The sequence below is a fragment of the Xiphophorus couchianus genome, chromosome 2, assembly GCF_001444195.1.
Source record: "Xiphophorus couchianus chromosome 2, X_couchianus-1.0, whole genome shotgun sequence".
Classification (NCBI taxonomy): Eukaryota; Metazoa; Chordata; class Actinopteri; order Cyprinodontiformes; family Poeciliidae; genus Xiphophorus; species Xiphophorus couchianus.
In genome coordinates, this window is record NC_040229.1 from 20332344 (window position 1) to 20354479 (window position 22136).

At 36.8% G+C, this 22136-nt stretch overlaps 2 protein-coding genes across 4 annotated transcripts in view; one reads left to right on the top strand and one right to left on the bottom strand.

Moving 5' to 3' along the window:
- Window positions 1–3123, bottom strand: part of LOC114157646 (SITS-binding protein) — a 30802-nt gene extending 27679 nt beyond the window's left edge. The window contains exons 1-2 of one of the 2 annotated variants that reach the window (XM_028038792.1): window positions 2618–3123; window positions 1885–2540 (exon numbers count right to left, since the gene is read on the bottom strand). In XM_028038792.1, coding sequence (XP_027894593.1) covers window positions 1885–2355 — 471 coding nt within the window. In that variant the 5' untranslated portion in view covers window positions 2356–2540; window positions 2618–3123. Of the gene's footprint in view, window positions 1–1884 lie in introns of both variants that reach the window. The other variant, XM_028038783.1, reaches the window with a different exon arrangement.
- A 7217-nt stretch (window positions 3124–10340) lies between these two features.
- Window positions 10341–22136, top strand: part of mrpl23 (mitochondrial ribosomal protein L23) — a 41709-nt gene continuing 29913 nt past the window's right edge. The window contains exons 1-2 of one of the 2 annotated variants that reach the window (XM_028043874.1): window positions 10341–10491; window positions 11699–11821. In XM_028043874.1, coding sequence (XP_027899675.1) covers window positions 10472–10491; window positions 11699–11821 — 143 coding nt within the window. In that variant the 5' untranslated portion in view covers window positions 10341–10471. Of the gene's footprint in view, window positions 10492–11684; window positions 11822–22136 lie in introns of those variants that run through there. The other variant, XM_028043879.1, reaches the window with a different exon arrangement.

A 22136-nucleotide genomic window follows, 5' to 3' on the forward strand; every position in this document is an offset into this window, starting at 1 on the left:
CTGAAACACAAATGTGGGTCACATTAGGGCTGTAGTGTATTTAAATTAGGCCTCAAAGATAGTTAGAAATGCATCTTAAAAATAACCTATATCACCTTTAGTCTTTTTAGATGCATGCTTTGTGTTTTAACATATTAAAATGAAGAAACCTGATTGCAGAACTGAAGAACCCAAAGTGCTGTGTGATGCAGGAACATGAAGCCATCTAAGAAAGTACAGCACGCAGCAGAGATTGAATGACCAAAGGTTTTCTAAAGGGAAGCCTCCATGTGAAATGTACAAACATGTCAGCAAATCTGGCCTCCGTTGCCAAACGGTCACCTGATAGGCTCTGCAGACGGAAGGGTTTGAAAAATGAGGACAACAAAGGCGACCTGGGCACAAAAGGATTTGCTGGGAACAGTCAAGTTATATGGTGAGGAATGTTCCAGTGGGAACAGATTAACCTCCCTAAACATCATAAATGCTTCTGAAATTTAAGCTGGAGAGAGGGATGGGTGGATTACAGTGAGTAGACTATTGGATGTAAAGTTCTTAAAAGGTGCAATTCAACTGATTGCAGTTTAGGCTGTTATATATGAAAAAAGAAACTGAGCTGACTGCATTGTGATTTTTGCAAATGCCAATTATGCTGATTTGACTTGCTTCATTTTAAAATAATGTAATAACGCAAGAGCACACATTGGCATTTACCGAAGTTCAACTTGCTAAAAAGTTTGTCTGGAGCAAACAAGTTAAAGTTAAAAACAAACTTAAAGCTAATAGGTGTAAAATCATTTTCTTTTAGCAGCAACAAATTTTATACCATACAAAAACAAACTTCCATATGCACATGTAATGACATCACAATAGGCATATATTGATCGTGCTTCTTTTGAGTAGAGCCATTCGTATTTTCTTGTGTCTTTTTTTATATTTGCATTTATATTTGTCACTGTCTTCTTTTGAGAGAACCACAGAAAAACATTTTAGAGTATTGCATGGAATTATTTTAAGCAAAACTGTATAAAGACAACATATAGTATGTTCAATGTGTTACATTAAGATGGTTTCCCAAGTCCTAATAAGGTCTTCAAGCCCCACTATCACTTCCAACACTTTGACTTAAGCATAGCAGAAACTTTTATAACTAAGACGAAGCTCAAATGCCTCAGAATCCGAGTCAAAATTTGCCAAAAGTTACATGCCTGACATAAAATTTACTAATGCAAACCAATTAGCTCAACTGTTGTGTCTCTGTGATGTCAGCATCATAATTTCTCCCTTGTAAAGCTTTATATTTAGTGAAAATCCTTACTTCATTACCCTGTGGTATTTTTCATTGTTTGCATATATTTTTTAGTGACAAACACACACCATTGAAGTGTATCTTTAAATTCTTTCTTTAGCTTCTCATCAACAAGTCAACTCTTCTAGTATGATTTTTTCTTCATTAAATTAAATCCTAATAAACATATCAGTCTGACTCTCTCTGGGATGGAAATCCATCAAGTCGAACAAAAATACAGGTTTCCTGCAACTACATCTTCAGCTACATTCTAATAATAGTTTTCAGGTAGGATTATTGATATTGAACATTGCACACTGTGCTTAATCAAAAAAAAGTTGAATGTACTTTTTACGGTAATGTTTAATATCCGACACAGTCAAATTATTTAACCACATGGCTTGATCTGTAATTGTTATTTTATCTATGTTGCAAACAATGACAAATTTCTCACAATTATTTTATTGGACAAAATTAACTGCATTCGCACATGAATCAGTAGCTGATAAAACAAATTCAATGCGCGCAAAATGAAGCTGGAAACGTTTTATTAGAGCTATGCTGTGCGGAGTGAGATTTTCCTCTGTGGACTGACTGAATCTTGACCGAACACCTACCTTCAGCTCCACATGACAGTTCACCGGCGTCCAGGCCATGCTGTAGCACTCCGTCTCTGCATCCTCGCTCGCCTCCAGCGAGATCTTCACCTCGGCCACCGAGTCCCAGGTGTAGCAGAACTCTGTTTTATTAAGCCAGCACAGGTTCCTCACAAAGGGAACCTCGATGTCGGGGTTCCCCACGTTCCCGACGTCTATCTCCACGTAGGTCCTGTCCTCCATCAGAGTCTGTATGACCAGCGAATGGGTTCTTCTCTCCCAGATCAATCCGCTGAAAGTTCCCCTGAGGATCCAGTTCTTGTTGGGCTGGTCCACCACTTGCCAGTAAATAATCCCGATGGTCATTACAAAGAAGACAGCCACCCCCAGACAGGCTATTGCCCCTTTCCACGTCTCGTTCATCTCCTTCAGTCCCGTGTCCCATGTTACCTCCGGGATGGGACTAGGGTTCCTATTTCGAGCGTGGGGCATGTTTGTTTTTCAGATCAACAAAGAATCAAACTTCAAAAATGCAAAAACATCCGTGTGTCAAAAATCTCTGTTGCATCATCATATCATACTCTTTTTGTTCAAACCAGTAAACCAGTCTACTCCTTATCTGTACACCGTTTATTCTCCTGCTCTGTTTTGCGCGTAATTGTGCCAGCAACAGTGACCTGTCACGTGAAGAAAGCTGTGAGAAAAATAAATCCCAGCTAGGAGACGAACAAGCATGAATTAACAATTGACTTACCGCATACTGTCGCTGCTTTAAAAAGTTTGTGTTTTTATATTGCATTGGCTGCAGTGAGCTCGGGAGCAGCCCCGAGCCGGGTTTGGCAGCAACATCTACGTTTAGCTCCTCCGAGTCTGCCTGTCGTGCACTTTCTGACGTAACACCGGGTTTTTCGGGGGAACGGCGGAGGGGGAAGTGGGGGATCAAAAAGGGGTTGGCAGAGTCGTGGAGTTGCCCACTGCGGGTGAGAAAGGAGCGGGCAGCCCGGAGAGAAGGAACCCCTCTCCCCTCCCAGTTCAGGTGCGTGCGCAACTTCTCCTTGCGCTCTCCGTGCGTAAAAACAGTTGAGAGATGTCATATTGAGAGTGAGGGGTCTGATTTTTACGTGACATTGCTGGGAAACATGTAAATTGGTTTGTTAAAAATAGCATCTTGTGATGGTAAGCATCCATAAGTACATCTCAATAACTTAGAGTATGAACAAAAAGTTCATTTGTTTTAAGAAAAAAGTAAATTATATATTACACAGGTCCATTCCCGTGTAATAGAGGAATATTACACAGTTTTGATATCAGCTTTGATGATTAGAAATTGTATTTTTATGATGAAAATGTCAAATTATGACCAAATTATGGTATAGCCTACACAATCATGGGGAAGTCTGTTGCTGTCCATGAGACCCTCCACAAGGGGGGTAAGCTGCCAATGGTCACTGTAGAGGTAGTGACCATTGGCAATGTATTGACATTGCTGTATGCTAACATATTATTACAATGATGTGTGGAAGAAAAGCATAAGGTTGAAAAATGTGCACACACAGGGTACAGAAGAAGAATACGAGGCAAAACCCATTCAAAAGAGTGGAGGAGATTCACAACTTCAAGTCAGGACTTAAATGACTGCTTGGTGGATGATTTAAGGTGAAAACAGAGATTACCACTGAGGGCAACATGTTTAATGTTCAATGTCTCAGTGCATCCGGACCAGTCACATTGGTTCACCAGGATGAAGCAGATCCTTGTACTTCAGTCAAGAATGGTTCTTATAAGTTATCCACAGAGCAAAACAAAAAAGGTGACACTCACCTTTGATATATGTATAATCTTTTATTAGTTGTCTGATACTTTTATATGTAATGTATTGACCTGAGTGATTTCTCTTTTGGCTTTTCAATGTTTACAATCTCGTGTTTGGGATATTACATGCATGATTTGTGATTTATGAATTATCTGAAAGCTCAACAGAGTTTTTGACAGACGTTTTGTGACAGTCAGAGTCTCCACAAGGAGGGTTGGTCACTAAAATCCATTTCTGAAGAAGCTGGTTGTTCACAGTTTTTGTATGAATTAAAGCGTCAGTCCAGTGTGAGATGAATGTGCTCAGTGTGGCATCACTGAGGCATTAAGGAAACTAAGAGGTGGTTGATGTTGTCTCTGGTTCAGGAGGGTTTTAACACAATGAATGTGAGAGTTGCATGTGATGTTCATGTATGCTGTGGCTCTCGAAGCTCTGACACCAGTTTTACCTTATGAATCTACCCCAAACACTTCACTGGGATTTGCTTCACAAGGCTGTGCCATCCCTGCTGCTTGTGCTTTTCTTGTCCAGGGTCTGCTTTTCTACAGCACTATTTTTTTCTTCAACTTAACTTTCCTTCAATCTAGTGTTTTGCATACATCACTCTGCGAACAGTCCGATTTTTTTTGCAGTGGCTTACCTTCCGTGTGGATCATGTCACTGACTTTTTGTTGGACACGTGTTAATTCGGCAGTCTCTCCCATGATTGTAAAAGCGATAATTCAAGCGCTAAGTCATTTCTGTATATATTTTTCTTATATATTTTATTTTTATCCAAAGCTAAATTTTGGACTTTTATTAGAGAGCCCATAACCATAAAATGCTCTTCTTGTATTATAACAAGAATAATAATATGAGATTCGGTTTTTAATTTATTTACTGATATAAATGCATTTTCACTGATATTCTGATTTATTTTGATGCGTTTACATAATTTAGATAGATAGATAGATAGATAGATAGATAGATAGATAGATAGATAGATAGATAGATAGATTGACTGATATTCTAAATGTGATATTTTTGTCTTCCATTCAAAATGTGATATCTTTTTAAATCTGAGTGACACATGTTGCTTAACATGAGTAATCAGGGTTGTTTTATGTTGTAATTTTTTTAAATAAATCTTACTGACGCAGAAGAAAGAAGAAGAACATTATGTTACACTACAGTGACAAAATCAATTTGAACATTTCCTGAAAACTGATGTTGGCATGTTCATTAGTATGTAAGAAGTTTATTGTCCTTTTAGGTTCATGTTATCCAGAAGATATCTGAAGACAATATATCTTCTAAAACCAGTTCTGCATTCTTTTGTGTCTCCTTTGTGTTCTCAAACCCCCAGTTACTCACAGCTGATGACTTCCCTATCCATTGTCACAACATGCATGCCCAATATGACAGTCTGCTGTAAAATTTATGACACATTACAAACTGTCAACCATCGTCACATACTCCGTTCAGAGAAGAGTTACTGTAAATTCAATGATGTGATGCAAGTGTTTTGGTTTCTTTAAACAAAAGCATTTTTACCATCTGTTAGAAGAAACTCAACTTAACTGCATTGGAGTATAAAAAGTAGCAAACTGGAATGTACATAACTAAATGAAATGTATTATTTGCATCTAAAACTGTCTTTCAGGTGGGACTGGGTTGAATTGATTTTATATTTCTGTACATACACTTTTTGTTATGTAAAGTGCCTGTGAATTGGCACTATATAAATAGACTGAACTGAAATGGAAACTGAAGAATGATGTTTAAGAGTTCTCAAAGGTAGCGAGCGATTTGATTCTTCAAAAGTGGCATATAGAGTCCGTTTTTATTGTTTCTGAAATTATAAGCTGAAGGAAACAAAACTATTTCATCATGATGAGTCAAGGTTCATGTAATAATGCACAGCTATTATGCATATCCATATACTTAACTCTAACTTGATGAAACCTGAACTATTTCATTCCATGTCAGTGTCATTATGTTTGTTTCAAGATTGTTCTTCATGTACTATTTTAATGACTACTAGCATGTCATCTGGTGCGAAGAAAAAGAGTAAGACAGGAGAAGCCATAACATTAACAATGTTGCCATAATTTCAGATTGAGGTCTTCAGTGGTACTGTCCACCAGATATCTTAAGAGTGTCGCCTGACATACCTTGCAGGTCAGTTGCCCCGTCCCTGTTTATGCATTTCAACCCCCCGATCCATCACATAACTCTGGCAGCAACGGAGACACTGGATAAGGCTGTGGGAATCCATGCAAGCACTTCTTCACTATCTATCTAAAAACAATCCTCAGGCTGTTGGTGATTTTTAAAAAGAATTCAAATTTGTGTCGTGCGTTGATAATGTAGAGAAATTAAAAAAGAAAGATTTTTTTTGCTTTTAACAAGAAACAAAAGTGATTTTATTTTCACTAACTTCTTTCATTACGAGAGACAGAGACAGAAAAGCACCACAGTCAGTGGCCTCCTTTGTCATATGATGATGACTGGATCACAGAGAATGAATGTAGTTAGTGTTCAGTACCCTTTGTGTCTTATCTAAACTGCTTTTCGCCTCAAACAGCCTGTTGGATTTCAGCAGATCAAATCTTGCACATGCACAGTGCCTACATATGACTAAATCTTTGTAAGTCTGTGACCGCTCCTGTTGCATTTGTACTTCTAAACCTCAAGTTCACCAAAGGTCCTGTGGCAGCCATGCTCCTGGGTCAGAGGTCGAGCTTATGACTTCAACGGAACATCCGCGGGGAAAGGTCTAAATTTAAATGCCATCCAGATTGCCCATGACCCTGCAGCTATTATTAGTTGGAGTATTGCTGCGTGGCATGCAGACCCTCGCTTTGACTATATGAACACAGAGCATGAAAAAAAGAGAAGAATCTGACTTTAGCTGGCCACTACTGCTAACCGCCCATTTGGTGATGGCAAGGAGGCAAGAGTTTAATTAAGAGCGGTGTGAACAGACTAATGGTTTATGTTTTGTAGGTCAAAGTGGATTGACCCACTTATTTAGATTACAGCAAGCTGCAAGTTACTATAATGATGAAATGAAATTCTTGGAATTCATTTAATGGCAACAGTAATGGTAATCTTCAACTATGATTGCAGGAACAATCCTGAAATGCTCTGTTAATTTAAAGACGGCGAAAAAAACAAGAGGCCTATATTATTGCTAAACAGCTAAAAACAAAAGTATCTTAAGGAATCTGAATAATTTTAATTTACACCCTATTCTGGGTTTAAAAATACAGTTAAAAAGTGCTAAGCTTTAGCAAAGTAGTTTTGATAAATAAACTCGTGTATGGTAAAACTAGCATATTGACCTTTACCCAATATGATTTGATTTATGGAAATGATGTATTTTTTATAGTTTCAAAGTGATTGTTTTATATTGACATAAAATACAACTCTGCATGTAATTAAAGTTATACATTATATAATTAAAGTATATTTGAATGTGAATTTGAATATACTTTTTAAAAAGGTATGATTTTTATTAACAGGTTAAATTCTCTGCTCAGTATTTAAAAAATGTATTGGTAGGGAACTGCTGAACTTTAATCACAATTACTAACAGTATTTTAAATGGTAAATTATGATTTTAAATATGAACCTTTGTGTATAGACATTCTGCTCCTTGTTTAATTCAACCACAAAAATGTTTTCTAAGTTTATGTTTTGTATACAGTGTAAGCTTAATATTTGTATTACAACATCATGCTAAGAGATGATGTCTGTTATGTAGCCGACACACAACTTCATTATTGAGTCACCACATGACCATAGCAAATTACAGTCGCTGAGTCTGTCTCCGATATCGATTATTGGATGGGTTTCCTCACTACTGATGCAGAAGAAATGAATATGGCTCATTATTTTTGAGCAAAGGACACTCAACTAGTGTTTATTATGTTTCTTGTTTTCAAAGTAATTTTTATGTGACTCTTTTCTCACAGACCACTTTGAATTACAATACATGAAAATAGCACACCACAAATATTATTGTCATGAGGTAGGTTGTGTAGATCTAATCAAAGAAAGAGACTGAAGAACACAGAATAATGAAACCTCAAAAACAACTCAAAACAACTCAATTATGAGGTTTCAGCCACAAGAAAAATAAATGTTCCACATAAAAAAGTGTATAGTCTTGGCTATGTTCTGATTTTTAGTTATTAGTTACAATATACTTTACTATAAACAGAACATAAGTTTTGATAAAGAATAACCAATCTATTTTTTTACTTACTTTTAATTCACAGTATCATTTCAAAATGCTTTAGTCTAGTCACAGCACAACTTGTGCCATGCAAAACTATTTGCTTCGGCTGACGAACTTTTCCGTCTTCATGTCTGGATCTTCAATTTACTGCTACCATTTTTTTCCCTCTCTTGGATATTCAATACCGACAACATCTCCTCTGACTGCCTGAGCGTTAGAGGGGGAAAGTTTCCATGCTGCCTTCATGCTGGATGTTGGCGGGACAATCCCACTGTTCCCCCTGTTCACCTCTGCAGCTAGTGCACTCACTTCTTTACCAGAACTTTTTCCCTCTCTGGGCTGTCACTGAAACACTTTTCCTCTGCCCCAGACCTGAACCTTCAATATTTTCCCTTTCTGCTTCTATCTCTTTTTTTTTGGCACACATGCACAGCAAACTGTTGTGTGAGTTAAATGTAGTTGAAGTTTTTAAAAAAAAGATTATTGCAATGCTCTCAATTAAGAGAAAACAAGTCCTTTTGTTACTGCTGCTCAGGGTTAATTTGATTATGTCAGAGGCTGTGTGCATATTTCAGAGTTAAGAGTATATGTTGCAAATGAAGCATGTGTCAGTAAAAATACCAAGCACACACAAAGCCAAGACATTTATCAGAGTCTAATTACTGCAAAACTAATCTATGTTAACATACAAGAAGGAATGGGATCAGTTAAGTTACTCCACAGCAAGCTATCAACCAGTTTTTGAAGAAACCACAAAAATCTTCCGAATAAAGTTCTTAATCTCTTTGTACCCAAAAATTTAGAAAGTTAGAGTACATAATTAGTTTATTTGTTTGTTTAAGGATCCCCATTGGTCTCTTCCACAATAGGAACTATCGTATTCATCTGGAGTTCAAACAATAAAATCATACTTTTACAAATATTACAACACGAGTAAACATGAAACTGTGGAAAACTCTTTCTAAAGGAATTAAAGCTTTTTTTTTTTTAAACAAACTGCATTGATCATATTCTTATAATGGGACAGAATACCTGTGATTTCAGTTCAATATTACACCCAGCTAATAATAAAAACCTGACTTCACTCCAGCACCCTCATTTACCCACATACACTCACGCCACTCCATCTTAAGTGACGGAAGCTTCCCTCCAAAGCACAGTGTTGACTGTCACTGTGGCCCATTTCCATGTAGGTCTGTACCGTTTGAGCCCGAGACTCGAGTTCCAGGCATGAGGGTTTAAATCATTCCTCTACAGCATCAGCTGGGAGAGGCTGGAGCAGAGATAGGACAAGTTCTCCCTCTGCTGCTGTAGCATTGAGAAAAAGAACACACCAACAATCTGGACAAAAAGGGATATGGTATTCATTCCTCTACGTACACCTAACACTTCCAAATACTTTTTTTATTTACAACAATAACATGTCATGAGTTTTGCACATGCTCATTCTACTGAAAATTAAAGAATGAAGACTAACTCTTTGGTTTTTTTTTATTTAACATAAAACCCTAGAAGGTGTAGAACTCAAATTGGGAAAGAAATCAAGAACATTCCTTCTGTTTTAGATTTGAACAATAATTCACTAATGTTCTAGTTGTCTTCAAATTTTACTTTGGTGTCTTTTAAAATTATTAAAAACACTTCTCTGAGTTACATCTTCTTATCAGCAGTACTTTTAACTTTTCCAAAAGTGCAATTTGTCTGTGTAACTCTTGAAAGAGCCATTTTGTTATGCCAACTCATTTGCTACATAAACAATTGAAGCTCCAGTCTAAAGAAAATAGTACTCATTTACTTTGATGATATAAATTCATAATGTGCTGCAGCATGGGACAGTGTAATTAATTGCACAGTGAAATATGTATTTTTGAAACAAAGAAAATATTTAATGACGTACTTCACTAGCAATGTACTGAAAACAGGTTAAGTATGTATTCAGTAGTCTAAGCATTTATGATTTTTTTTAATTTATAGAATTAGGACAGTTTTGTTCTCTAGATATGGACAGTCAGTAGCGCTAATATTGCTGATTAGTCTCAAGTTTACTTACTGTTCAGTGTACCCAACAAGATTTGTTACTGATTTAGAAGCATCAGTTTAAATTCTTTCATGGAACTATAAACACAGGAAGTATTAAATATTTGAATTAATTTGTAATTTAAAAAAATATATATTTTAATTTTTTTTACATCATTTAAACATATAGTGAAGTAAAAATGTTAAAGTATCATTTTATGTTATGTATTAGGTGAATTATTTACACATTTAAACCTATATTTCTTTCATATAATTAGTTTAATCTTAATAAGATTACTACAAACCTACATATTCACTTGATTCTTTTATCACAAATGCCACCTTTGGCTCTCTCAGTTTAGGAACCAAAAGACACGGCTCTTTTTTTGAACGAAGCCATGTGACTCGGATCTCGGAGAAAAGCCGGAATTCCCATCACTGCAGCGCTCTGCTCCCCCGGAAGCACATCTATTCACGTGTAGCATTTTTCAACCTTGAAAAACAACGTAGTAGAGTTGTTAGCATTTTATCTGTCTGATTATATTGCTACAGTGATGTCAGTAACAAAAATGGTGTAAGTAATAAATGTTTATTCCTACTGAATGATCTGAGACCTCGTTGCGTAACGTAGTCACCATTTGTTTTAATTTTGCAATATATCAATTACATACGGTTGGGACCTAACATTGTCCTAGCCCTCGTCTTATGTGTCCTCATGTTGATTTTGATTAGTTTATGTAATACTCTATAAACGTGTTTATTTTTTTTTTACTTTTAACTGTAAATTGACAGCTTCTGCACGGCAAGAAAGTAGTTAGCATTAGCAGGCTAAGCTAAAAACAGTCAGCACGCAGCTCTAATGGCTTAAAGTTGTAGTTTAGAAGAATTTATTTTCTCTTAGTTATGCTAAGCATCGTTCCGAATTGGGTTCAGCTAACAGTGCAGATTTAAGAAACTCTTGTAGGCATATTCTTTGAGAAGAGCGCTGTAATATTTGACATTATTTTTCGTAAATGTTAAAGAAATAGTGCTCATTACATCACGTGGCTTTAGATGGGATCATCTTTAATGTCCAAATGTAGTTCTGCAGGGAAATGTTTTACAGTTTTTATCAGAGCTGCTAGTGACTTTGCTGCGTTCCTGTCTTTGAACGAAAACACTCAGCTCTGCTGCTGATTTTTTTTTTATTTTAAAAAAAACGTCTGAAGATTTGTTTTAAAAAGCAAATATTAATAAAACTTCCAAAACCCAATAGCTTATATGTTTACGGTACCTGAAAAGTATGCAAATGAATTTGCCTCATATAAATTATTTTCATATTTTGACTATATAAAGAACCAATATGTTTTGTCATAGAGAGTTTGTGCCGTCCTGTCAGACATCATGGAACATGAAATAAGGTCATAGCACCTACATGTTTTTTAATTAAGCATTTATACTCAGATTTAAGAATACTTTGTTAATCCCCTCATAGAAATTCCCAACTTACAAACCTTGCAAAACCATAATTAACAGTTAATGACGCATAATCAGTTTCACGTGAGCAATGATTTTTCTGAACACTGTGAAGAATAACATTACCATAGACACTGGCTATTATTTGGATTGTAGGAAACAATAAAAAAATTATCACATTTCGTTTTTGTTTAATTTAGGCAGTTTAACATTAAACATTTGTAAATAATTTATTCTCGTCAGAATAAAAAATAAAAGAGGATTTTTTTCACACAATTTTATTTTTAACATTTGAAAATATTTCATCGTTTCATGTCTCGTCTCAGCTACCCTCTCTACCAGTTGGGAAACCCCCAGCTGAGGATCTTCAGACCCAACTGGCTTCTGACTCTGGTGAGGCCGGGAAAGGAGCAACCTCCTGATACTGTCCAGTTTCGTATCCCAATGGAGTAAGTTTTTAGTACTTAAAAGTACTGTCTCATTGTATTATGAGGTTTTTGGACAATCGTGCACCATTATATTGACTGTTGTATAGCTTAGTAAAAAGCATTTTTAGTACAAATAGTTAAATTTTGAGGTGACAAAATGTTAAATTTTTACTGTACTCAGTTTTCAAAAAACAAGATCACAAGAAGGAATTACGCAAATCATCCCTTTGAATCTGTTCTTTGGAGATTATAAAAAAATCAAGTGAAAGGTTTCTTTGTATGGCTCTTGTTAGTCTAAGTTGCTCCAATGTATGTTATATATATAGACTTGAATGTTATAATGTTAAACATTGTGATGAAGTTTTGGGTCTACATATTATGGCCTCTCTAATGTGAAACATGAGAGATTATTGCCTTATTACTTACATGTATTGATTTATTTCACTGTCACTGGTGTCCATTTGGCTAACATGTAAGCATTTTGAGGGTGACAGTTAAGGTGTTAAATAAAATGTGAATTTAACTGTACTGGCCACCAGATGGCATGATCGCTTCAAGAATAGAAAAAGTCAAGAGTGAACTGTATGTACTTAATACTGTACAAATCTTAAATATTTGAGCACAACAGTTTCAGTGATGTCATTTGAAACACTGTCAAGACGAGCAATATAGGTGACGATTTTCAAAGTGCTTTTCTTTAGCGAGATTGTGGAAGTTTAGAGGAAGTTGTTGACAGCAAGATGTCAAACATCAATCACCACCAGGAGCCAATATTTACACCTCTGGGCAAGAGAAAATGTTTTTGAACGTTCTCCAATTGTCATATCTAATGCAGTATGCTAAATGTTTTACCACAAGACTATTTCCAGGGATTGCATTATATTGCTCCTGTGATGGATTCGTGTAAAAGTCCAATATAAAGCAATAAATGCATGTAGAGATTTACTTTGATGGTTTTGGACAGCTCATATTCTGCGATAAAACTCTTACGCATGACTACTGCTCATCTGTAGTCATCCCAACTACAGACGAGCAGATTTTTGGGTACATCTGTGAGCCAAGGTTACTGAGGCTTGTAGTGTTCCTCAGGCGAAGAGAGGCCCAGAACCCATGCTAAGGAGAAAAATTGAAGTTTGCAGCAGATCGTCTATGTGTCTCTGGTGGGGTTTAGACCATAATCTGTTCATCCAGGTGCTTGGCCTCCCACTCTGATTTTTGCCTCCTCTCTGCCAAACTCCTAGAGTGCTTATGTAATTGTGTGTATGTGTGTGTGCACGTGCACTGTTGTCAGTGTGGGCGAGTCAGTTAGTGAGAATGGTGTGCGTCTCTGTGTACACATGCACAAAAGTGGGTAAGTGCAGGGTGCGTGTGTGTTTTGAAAAGGGTGTGTAATGTTATTTTTCCTTCCAGTCTTTGATGCCTGCGAGAGGTACACAGCTGATTGATACGCTGCTGGGGCCTCATTGTGTCCTCAAAATGTTGTTATTTTTCTGTATTTATTCGAACATGTAGTATGAGTTCCCACATTGAGAGACGATGACACAAACTAAATGTCACTCCCACTCCCAGCTTATTGATGAGTGAGTCAGGAAGGCAGTGAAAGCTGTTGTAGGCGTGGAAGCGTGAGTACACTCTTGAACTGAGCAGCTGTTAATGAGAGCTAGTGATGATTGTATCATGAAGCTAGTTGGTACTATAAGACCATCTATTTTAATGACACCCAGGAGTTACAGACCATCAACGTATTCATAACCCCTTGAACTTCTGCACATTTTGCCACCTTGCATTGGCAAACTTTGATATATTTTTATTTGGAGTTTATCTGGCAGTCCCATCACAAAATAGTAATGGATTATGAAGTAGAATGAGAAGAATAATAGTTTACATTCTTAGTTACAAAAATTGTAAAAAATATAATGTGAATTAGTGTTACTCGTTATTCTAACACCGCTAAATAAAATCCAGTGTAACCAGTTGCCTTCAGAAGTAACCTAAATAGAAAATGTAGTTCTTCTTTTGAAGGACTTAGAGGTTTCTTAGAGAACGTTAGTGAACAGAAAGACTCATGAAGACCAAGGAGCACGTTAGAACAGTCAAAAATAAAGTTAAAGCGATGTTTAAAGCAGAGTTACTGTAGATTATAAAGAAATGTCCTGGGATTTGAACATTTATCAGAACACTGCTCAGTCAATCATCTGAAAATTGAAAGAGTATAGCACAACTTCAAACTTACCAAGACGTGGTTGCCCAGCTAAACTGATTAGCCAGGCAGGGAGAGCATCAATGAATGGTCCATAATAACCCTGAAGGAGCTGTAGCAGGACTTGATCAGTGATCTGAATTACAGGCTGCTGAGATTGCAGAATGAAATCAGAATTTTGGTGACAGTCTTTTATCGGACGAGCTGTTAATTGGTTAAATAGGGAAACCAGGCCTTATATGAAATTATTCTTACTATTAGCCGTTTGTAGCTTAGCCTGGTAAAAACCAGCCCCTTTTTCTATGGTTTGCTTCGTACAAAGGGTCTAGACCTTTGGCTTTTGAGAAACGATTGCTTGCTGGAGGGGTGGACTGTGTTGAGGTTTTAAATTTTACCCAATCGCTAATGTTTGCCCGTGATGCATGCAGTGTGCCACATTGATTGTGAAGAAAGGTACTCTCTGAAACTGTACGCACTGTAAACAACCATCCCCAGCTCTTGCTCTAAATTTAATTGCTCAATATTTGAAAACGTGGCCAACAAGAACTGAATGGCTTTGTCCACTTCCTCCCCTGCCATTGCCAAACTACAACCATGATCACTTAATTTATTTATAAAGTTAATTTTATTTAAACTAACCATACTAATTTCAACATTAAACCCCATATACATGTGTTGTTTTTCTTTCTAAAGTTGAAGGAGCGTGACTTATAGACAATCATGATTTCTCTGCTTTGGCCGGTCAACAACATATTTTAATATTTCATGATCTAAATCTGTTATTTCTGACCCCTACTTTGTACTGTGTAGACCTCCTCAGCTTATTTTATTCTAATTTTTTCTCATCTAATTGTCAAGTGCTATTGTTAGTTTCTGCCCTTTTCTCTGTGTCACCCCGATCTTTACTTTTTTCTGCTTTCTTAAATACTACATATCTAAAACCAATCACTCTTGTTTGAAACACCTGGGCAGTTTTTGTTTCCTTTCAATTCTGTTTTTGCCTGTGGGAGGGTAGCATTTGTTCATCTTTATGATTGTTCTCAAGCCTTTTGTGCACTGTAAGTATTTCCTCTCTGCTCTAGGACATCATCAAATTTCCAGGTTTACACCCACATATACACACACTCACACCCCTCTTGTATCTCACCTGGCAGTGGCCTTAGGCCATCGGAGTTGAACACAATACATCACACAATGGCAATCGCCCACCATAAATGTTCCACTTAAACTCATTGTTGAAACCAGGTCATTGTTTAGGCTAATGAATTTTGAATACTGATTGTCTAAATCCTCTACATTCCCTCTATATGACTGTAACAAGCTTTACAGAACTGTCTTTATGTAAAACGTTCAGTCACTCCTGTATTTCATGTTTTGCTGAATGATTATAAGACCCAAATACTGAACAATAAATGTAATCCTTCACACGCTGCTCTTTTACTCTAATCTTCTCAACTGTCTCTTCTCTCACCGAAGTCTCAGGTTCCTCGATGGCTTTCCTCCAAACAATAGCTATTATGATCTTGATACTTAGTGTTGAGCAACTTCTGCACAACTATTGTTCTCCACTGATGGGAGGGTAAAAGTAGAGAGTGTGCATATCTCAACCTTGCCTGACAAAGGGTAAACCAACAACGAGGAGCGGCTTTCTTTTGCCTTTCATCTGCGCTGAACACAACTCCTGTTTCTCTTGCACCGCTAAGCCACTTTGATACTATGCACATCATAAGTGCACATGTGCTGTGTGTAGCTTTGTTTATAGAGTCACATTGAAAAATTAGGTCACTCCATGTGGTTCTCAAACATCTTTGGAGAAATTTATTTTGAAAATTAGCAATACAAAAGAAGTTTATTATTGTAGCTAAGCAATTAAAGAAAAAGAGGGAAAGACAGCTTAAAATTTAAGTCATACGTAACTAAAAAAACACTGCAATATTTTTCAGAATAAGGTGTGCCCTATTTAAACCTCAGATATATAGTCTTTTGTGTTAACGACTGGGCAAGGTGAAAACTTTTGCACTCTAAAACTGCTTCTCCATGGTCAAGTTTCACTCTAGCTGGTTAATTTCTGGCTCAGGGTGGTTTGGAGTGTGTTCATTGGAGTCTATTCCCCTTTACTGTGGGTGTGAATATGGGTAGGAAAGTAGGAACTTGGGCACGCTGTGAAAGCACGGGAGCTCTGGTCATTGCTCGGATTATGTTTTTTTTTTTTGCAGTGAGACTCCGCAATGGAGAACCCCAAGGTTGTGTTTTTTATGGACTCCCACAGCTATTTCCGTTTTTCTTACTGAAATTCATTATTGGCCCAAACATAATAAAAAGAAATTACAATCATTTAAATTAAGTATTTATTTATTTAATTTCCCTTTGGGATCAATAAAGTACTCGGATTAGTGACATAGTTTGCTCTCCGTACAAATCTATCTGTATTTTGACATTTTCCTTTTAAATAGGCAACCATTTTGGATTTAGGTAATGCAGTCAAAAGACATAAACCAATAGTCAAACATGAGAAGAAGATTCCAAACAAAGACTAAAATGCACATAACACCAAACTAATATTATGTAGATCCGGTGTTTCAAGCTGGCCGATGTAAAAAATGTAACTTCCACAGAATATTGACCAAATGTTAAGCATATGCACTGACTGATGGCACCTTTTAAATTTCGTTGTCCTTGTGACAATGACAATAAAGATTTATCTTATCTTATCAAAGCTGCACCGTTTCTCTCTTCTTCATTGCGTATGCGTTCTTCAGAGAGAAATCACGGTCAACTGCTCGAGCGTTCTGTTTTGAGGTTCATTTCTAGTAAATAAACATACCAGCTGTGAAGTGTGGAGATGAAGGTGGACATATTTGACCTTGCTAGCTCACAATTATAAAATTAATCCAGAAAATAAATTCTTTGGCTAACACAAGGTTAGTTGTTTTTTTTTTCTTGCCTGCACTTAAATCACATTCGTCAGAGATTAATTAAAAACAATAGACAGTGGACAGTCCCAGTTGAGTTTGTCCTGTGCTTGGCATGTATCATATATCATCATGGTATTTTCCACTAGTCTTATTACACAATTTTTCTGTATTAGCTCACCTAAGAGCAATTTAGTTTATGAATTCTGTCAACAACTTAATATCTGTGTCAACTTAAGCACTGTTTGGCTGTCACTTATTTGATAAACGTTTTTCTTGGGCAACATGAGCCTTTTGGTATGAGATTCTTCCAGAATGCAGTAAGTGCCTGTTGTCTGCAGCTTTGCAACACCTCCATTTGTTACAATGTCCTCCTCCCTGTCTTTCCCAGGGAATTCTTATATTTCATTCACCAACCAGTAATGCACTATAAAAAGCCTCAAAGTAGATTTAACCAAACTTGTATCAAACAAGGAGCCACATAAAAAGCCTTCCAGTGGTTTGCCAAGTCAACTTGCTAAAACAGGCAGCCTTTCTTAAAAGGAATCGTGGTAGCCACAAGAGTCATGAGGGTTTCTGAATCATCCCAGTGCCAAGGAAAGTTCATGTGGAAGCAAAGAAAGGAAAACATGACTTGAGGAAACCTCCATTCTTTGTTTCATATTTTTGCTCAGTTAAAAAAAAAGTCATTATTCTTGAATAAAACAATCAACACAGAGCTCAAACCAGGGCACACAATGGTCCAGGCCACTGCAGGAGTTTAATATTGGTCCGTGTGTTGTTTTGTCAGAACAGTACTTGGTGCCAGGAGTTTAGTTCCTCTGTTTTGAGTTTGTGTACCTCAAACAATGACAGCAGTGTCAAATTAGTTGATTTAATTGAGTTCTTGCAATGCTCAAGAGAGAACATCCAAGGATGTGTAAATGTGTTTTTTGTGAGCTGTCAACTATTTAAATGAGAGCATGCTTGTACATGAATTTTGTTGGGTTATTGTGTGTAATAATTAAAATGAGCACAATTGCAGGCTGTTTCTCCTGGTTTTACAGAGGTATTTTCTTAATGAAAAACCAGGTTACACGGTAAACTTGTTTAATTTGGAAAAGAGTTATGTATACTTGTTGGACAGGGATCAACAAAATAAAATTTGAATAATTTGTCTTACCTAACATGCTCTTATTAAGAGTTTAGATTAATTTATACCTCATGTTTGACTCTACTACCAACTAGGATTATCACAGCTGTTGCACATTGTGTCTATGGGGGTCAACACTGTCCCCTATCAGTGCAACATCGTACTGTCTGCTTCATCCTATGTACATTACTGCTGATTTATGGCCGATCAAAGAGATTAAATATGTCGCTCAGAGTTATTAAATATTTTACGAAGACTGGAACATTAACATGTTGTACACGGTGTTATCAAACATGTACATTGCCGATATTAAGATAACCAGAAATGGGCATAGGCCAATTGTCTGAAAAGAAATATTGGCGTTGAAATAAATAATTGTAACCAAAAATATTAACACTGACTCTGAAATAAATACATTGAACATTTTCCATTGACAATAAAGAAAAAAGAATTCCATAGTGAAAAAGATTCAACTCTAAATCAACAAGTTGTATTAAATTAAACTCTGAAACAACTGACTTACAACCAAGTTTTGACACAGTTTTATTTACGCTGTTTATCAGTTTCGATCTTGTGAATGTTTTGGCATCCTTGGGTGAGCTTGAGGAATGGTCTTCAGAGCCTCATAGTACGTACAAACATATAGAGACCAACTCTAGTGCTGACCATAAGTGATGCGTTTTGCAGACCTTTGTTAATATTCTTATTGTTTAGACCTAGAAATGCTTATGGTTCCAAATTGCCTACCGATCTGCGTATCTGTGTATAAATGTGTGTGTTTGTGGGGGTAAATGGGTGAATGTGACTCTAGTGTAAAGCGCTTTGAGTGGTCAAAATGACTTGAAAAGCGCCATATAAATTCAGTCCATTTACCATTTATTGCTAACAATTTTTTTTAATTCTTCTGATTAAGCTTATTATGAGATGGGCTTTGACGTATACAGTGAACCCTCGCTATAACGCGGTTCACCTTTCACGGCCTCGCTGCTTCTTGGATTTTTTTGTGCAGTTTGTTTTCACAGTGCATTGTGTTCTGCGTCCTGATTGGCTAAACAGTCTCTGCGCTTCTTCTCTGCCTGTGTGCCAATAACGTTACGGTATTTCAATACATGTAATACAGCTTGGCAAATTTTGGCAAATATTTTTGCCCAGAATAAAAAAGAGCAACAACAACTACTGATAACTATGTTCTTCTTTTGAAAAAACACACCTGCACCGCAGGCTTCTGAAGAAAAAGCCACTAGAGAGCGGAGTCATGCCGCAGCGTCACAGTCAGAGGAACAGTGAAATACGCGAGTCACAATTTGTCCTACTGTACTTCATATTGATGATTAAAATGATTATTTTACTGTAGTTATTTGTAAGAAAGCGTTATTTGTTAAAAAAAATGGTTTGTTAAAAAATAAAGATAACTACTTAACGGATTTCGCCTATCACGGGTTCTTTTCGGAACGCAACCCCCGCGAAAAACGAGGGTTCACTGTATAGCATATGCTTGGACAGTTTTTAGGACGCTGACAATAATTATCAGCTTTAAATGTTAACATGCTCAGTCAACTCAGGCTGCCATGCATGATGATCTTTAAAAGAAACATGAGATGCAGCTTGCCACTGCTTGTAGGTTCATCAGATTTACATGCTGCTTCATATTTGTACTCTCATTTGACCAGTGTTGGGCGCTAAGTTGATCACGCTAAAGGGGTCTGGCATTCACATAGTCACACCTCAGAGTGAGCTCATCGTTTTCAAAATATGAATCACCACGCTGACCAGTAATTCCACCCAAATGGAGGTAAACACTAGATTATCATTGTTTCACACAGTATTTATTCGACTGCCCACTCACCATCTGCCAAAGCAATTGTGTTGTTGCTAACTGTATGAAAGGGTTTACATCAGTTTGCCTCGTCTGTCTTAAAACGGGTTATTTTAGGTCAAACTTGCAGTTAAAAAGGGAATTCCTACTCAAACTTGAAATGTATGGATTTTTTTTTTTTACCATTATCAAAGTCTTCAAAAAAAACCCACACTTCCTTGTTGCCTTTAGTTCTAGAGAAACAATTATGCAGGTCTTACATTGATTAACATGCAGCTGATATACTTTAGTTTTGATAAGCCACTCCAAGCCTTGATTTGAACATTTTAGCCATCAATTATTTGACCTTTGACTTACTGACTGAATCCACACAAATTTATTAAAGATTAAAACCAAGTCTAAGGCTGCAATTCTTGGGGGTTCCAAGAACAATATCGAAAAAGGATCCAAAGTTCATTAATGGGTCTTTAAATGAGGTTCATTCATGATAGGATTCTCCAGTCTTGATTTGGCGAGTTCAAAAGTGTGTTCAGGTCCTAATTAGCAGTAACATGGCCCTAGCACCACACTCTTGAAGTTTTAGCATTTTGCTTTTTTATTTACTTTGAAACTACTGAATATGGCAAACACTTTTACTCCGTTGTTCAGAATGTTATAAAAATGACTGGAAAAAATCTCGTAAGTGTAGTCTGAAAAAAATTTTGGAATCTTGAACTGAAAAGTGTGCAGTTGTATTTTTGCTAATAACTGTTTAAGACAAGAAAAGAAAAAAAAAAAAGCATTTGTGTTTTGTTTTGTACATTTTGTCCAAAAATATAATAGTGCAAAGGCACTTATGGCTAAAATTATTATTCAGTATTTATTGGCAATAGTGCATCACTGAATGTCATTTAAAATTAAATCAAAGCTGCCCTCTGTTTCACTTCTGAGTTTCCAACTGTGGCCTTTCACCTACTTCTCTTGTGCTTTTGGAGCACAGGTGTAAATGAAACACATTAAACTGTTGTAAATGATACTCATAATCCTCTCGGGTTTGCGTGAGTTAACACACATTTAAAAATAGAAAATATCCAAGAGCATGTAGATTAATGCTGATGAGGGGTTGCATTTAAAGCAGCTGATAGAGATGTATGGTCTAATCTGTAAATTGACGTATTGGCTGTGTTTAAGCATCTGTTTGAGTGAGGTAGAGTCCAAGTTGTTTTTCTTTTCCTCTGTGCACACAGTCATAAATATCTCCCATTTGCACTTTTTCCTCAAATGACGGAACAAAATAAGTTTAAAAAAATTATTTTTGTCATCAAGTCCAGTGTTCTCAGCCTAAGCTTGCTTGGCAACAACAGACCAAAATTGAACCTTAGCACTGGTTTGCGTCACTTGATTCCCTTCTAGGTTTTGTGCTTGGAGTTCTTTCATCGTCTCAGTCGAGGAATCTTTCTCGCATTTGCGTTTGCTTATAAATATATACCAGTTGGTGTGGAACGATGCCTCCGGCCTCAGCAGTTGCCCGAGACTGGTTTTTATTCTTAAGAGGCAGAAGTGTGAAAGGTTAGCTTGTGGAGTCGGGTGGATGTTTATACTGGGATGATGATCAGATGTTGCCTGCATCATTTTTAGGGACACCACACCCTTTGTCTAAGTTTAGCCTTGTTTATGTACAGTTGCAACTTGACATTTTCTCCTCAACTTTCAGCCCAGGGCTTTTTCCAAACTATATTCCAGTTTGTAGCCAAGATGGGAGGCTTAAATTGATTGAGGTTTGTGAGAAAAAGGTTTTCTGATACAACATTGCCTGTTGTAATCATATACATGAATTAGAATACATAGTGACATTGAGCAATATAGACTTGAAGTTTTATCATGATATTTTGGGGTATTTCTTGCAATGAGGAAGAAGAGGAACATAAAGAGCTTTTAATCAACTCCATTAATAATTTGTCACTGCCAACAGCCAGTCTTGCAAACCAAATGTTGGTCAAAAATAAAGTCCAAAAATAGCTTACTTTTCTAATTTAGTTAGATTACATGTAAAGATACAACCGTGCAAGCCTGCAGGTCAGAAGTTGAGCAACGGCTAGTTAGCTGATGTTGAGGAAACGCACCCAGACTCTCATGTTATTGTTCTTGGGGATTTTTACAGTGCAAATCTTTCCAATGTACTTCCAAAATACAGAAAGCACATATTGTACCCCTACAGTGATTTAAAAACACACTGGACTACTGCAACATGGCTTTGAAAGATGCATATCAGGCTGTCACCAGGGCCACTTTGGGAC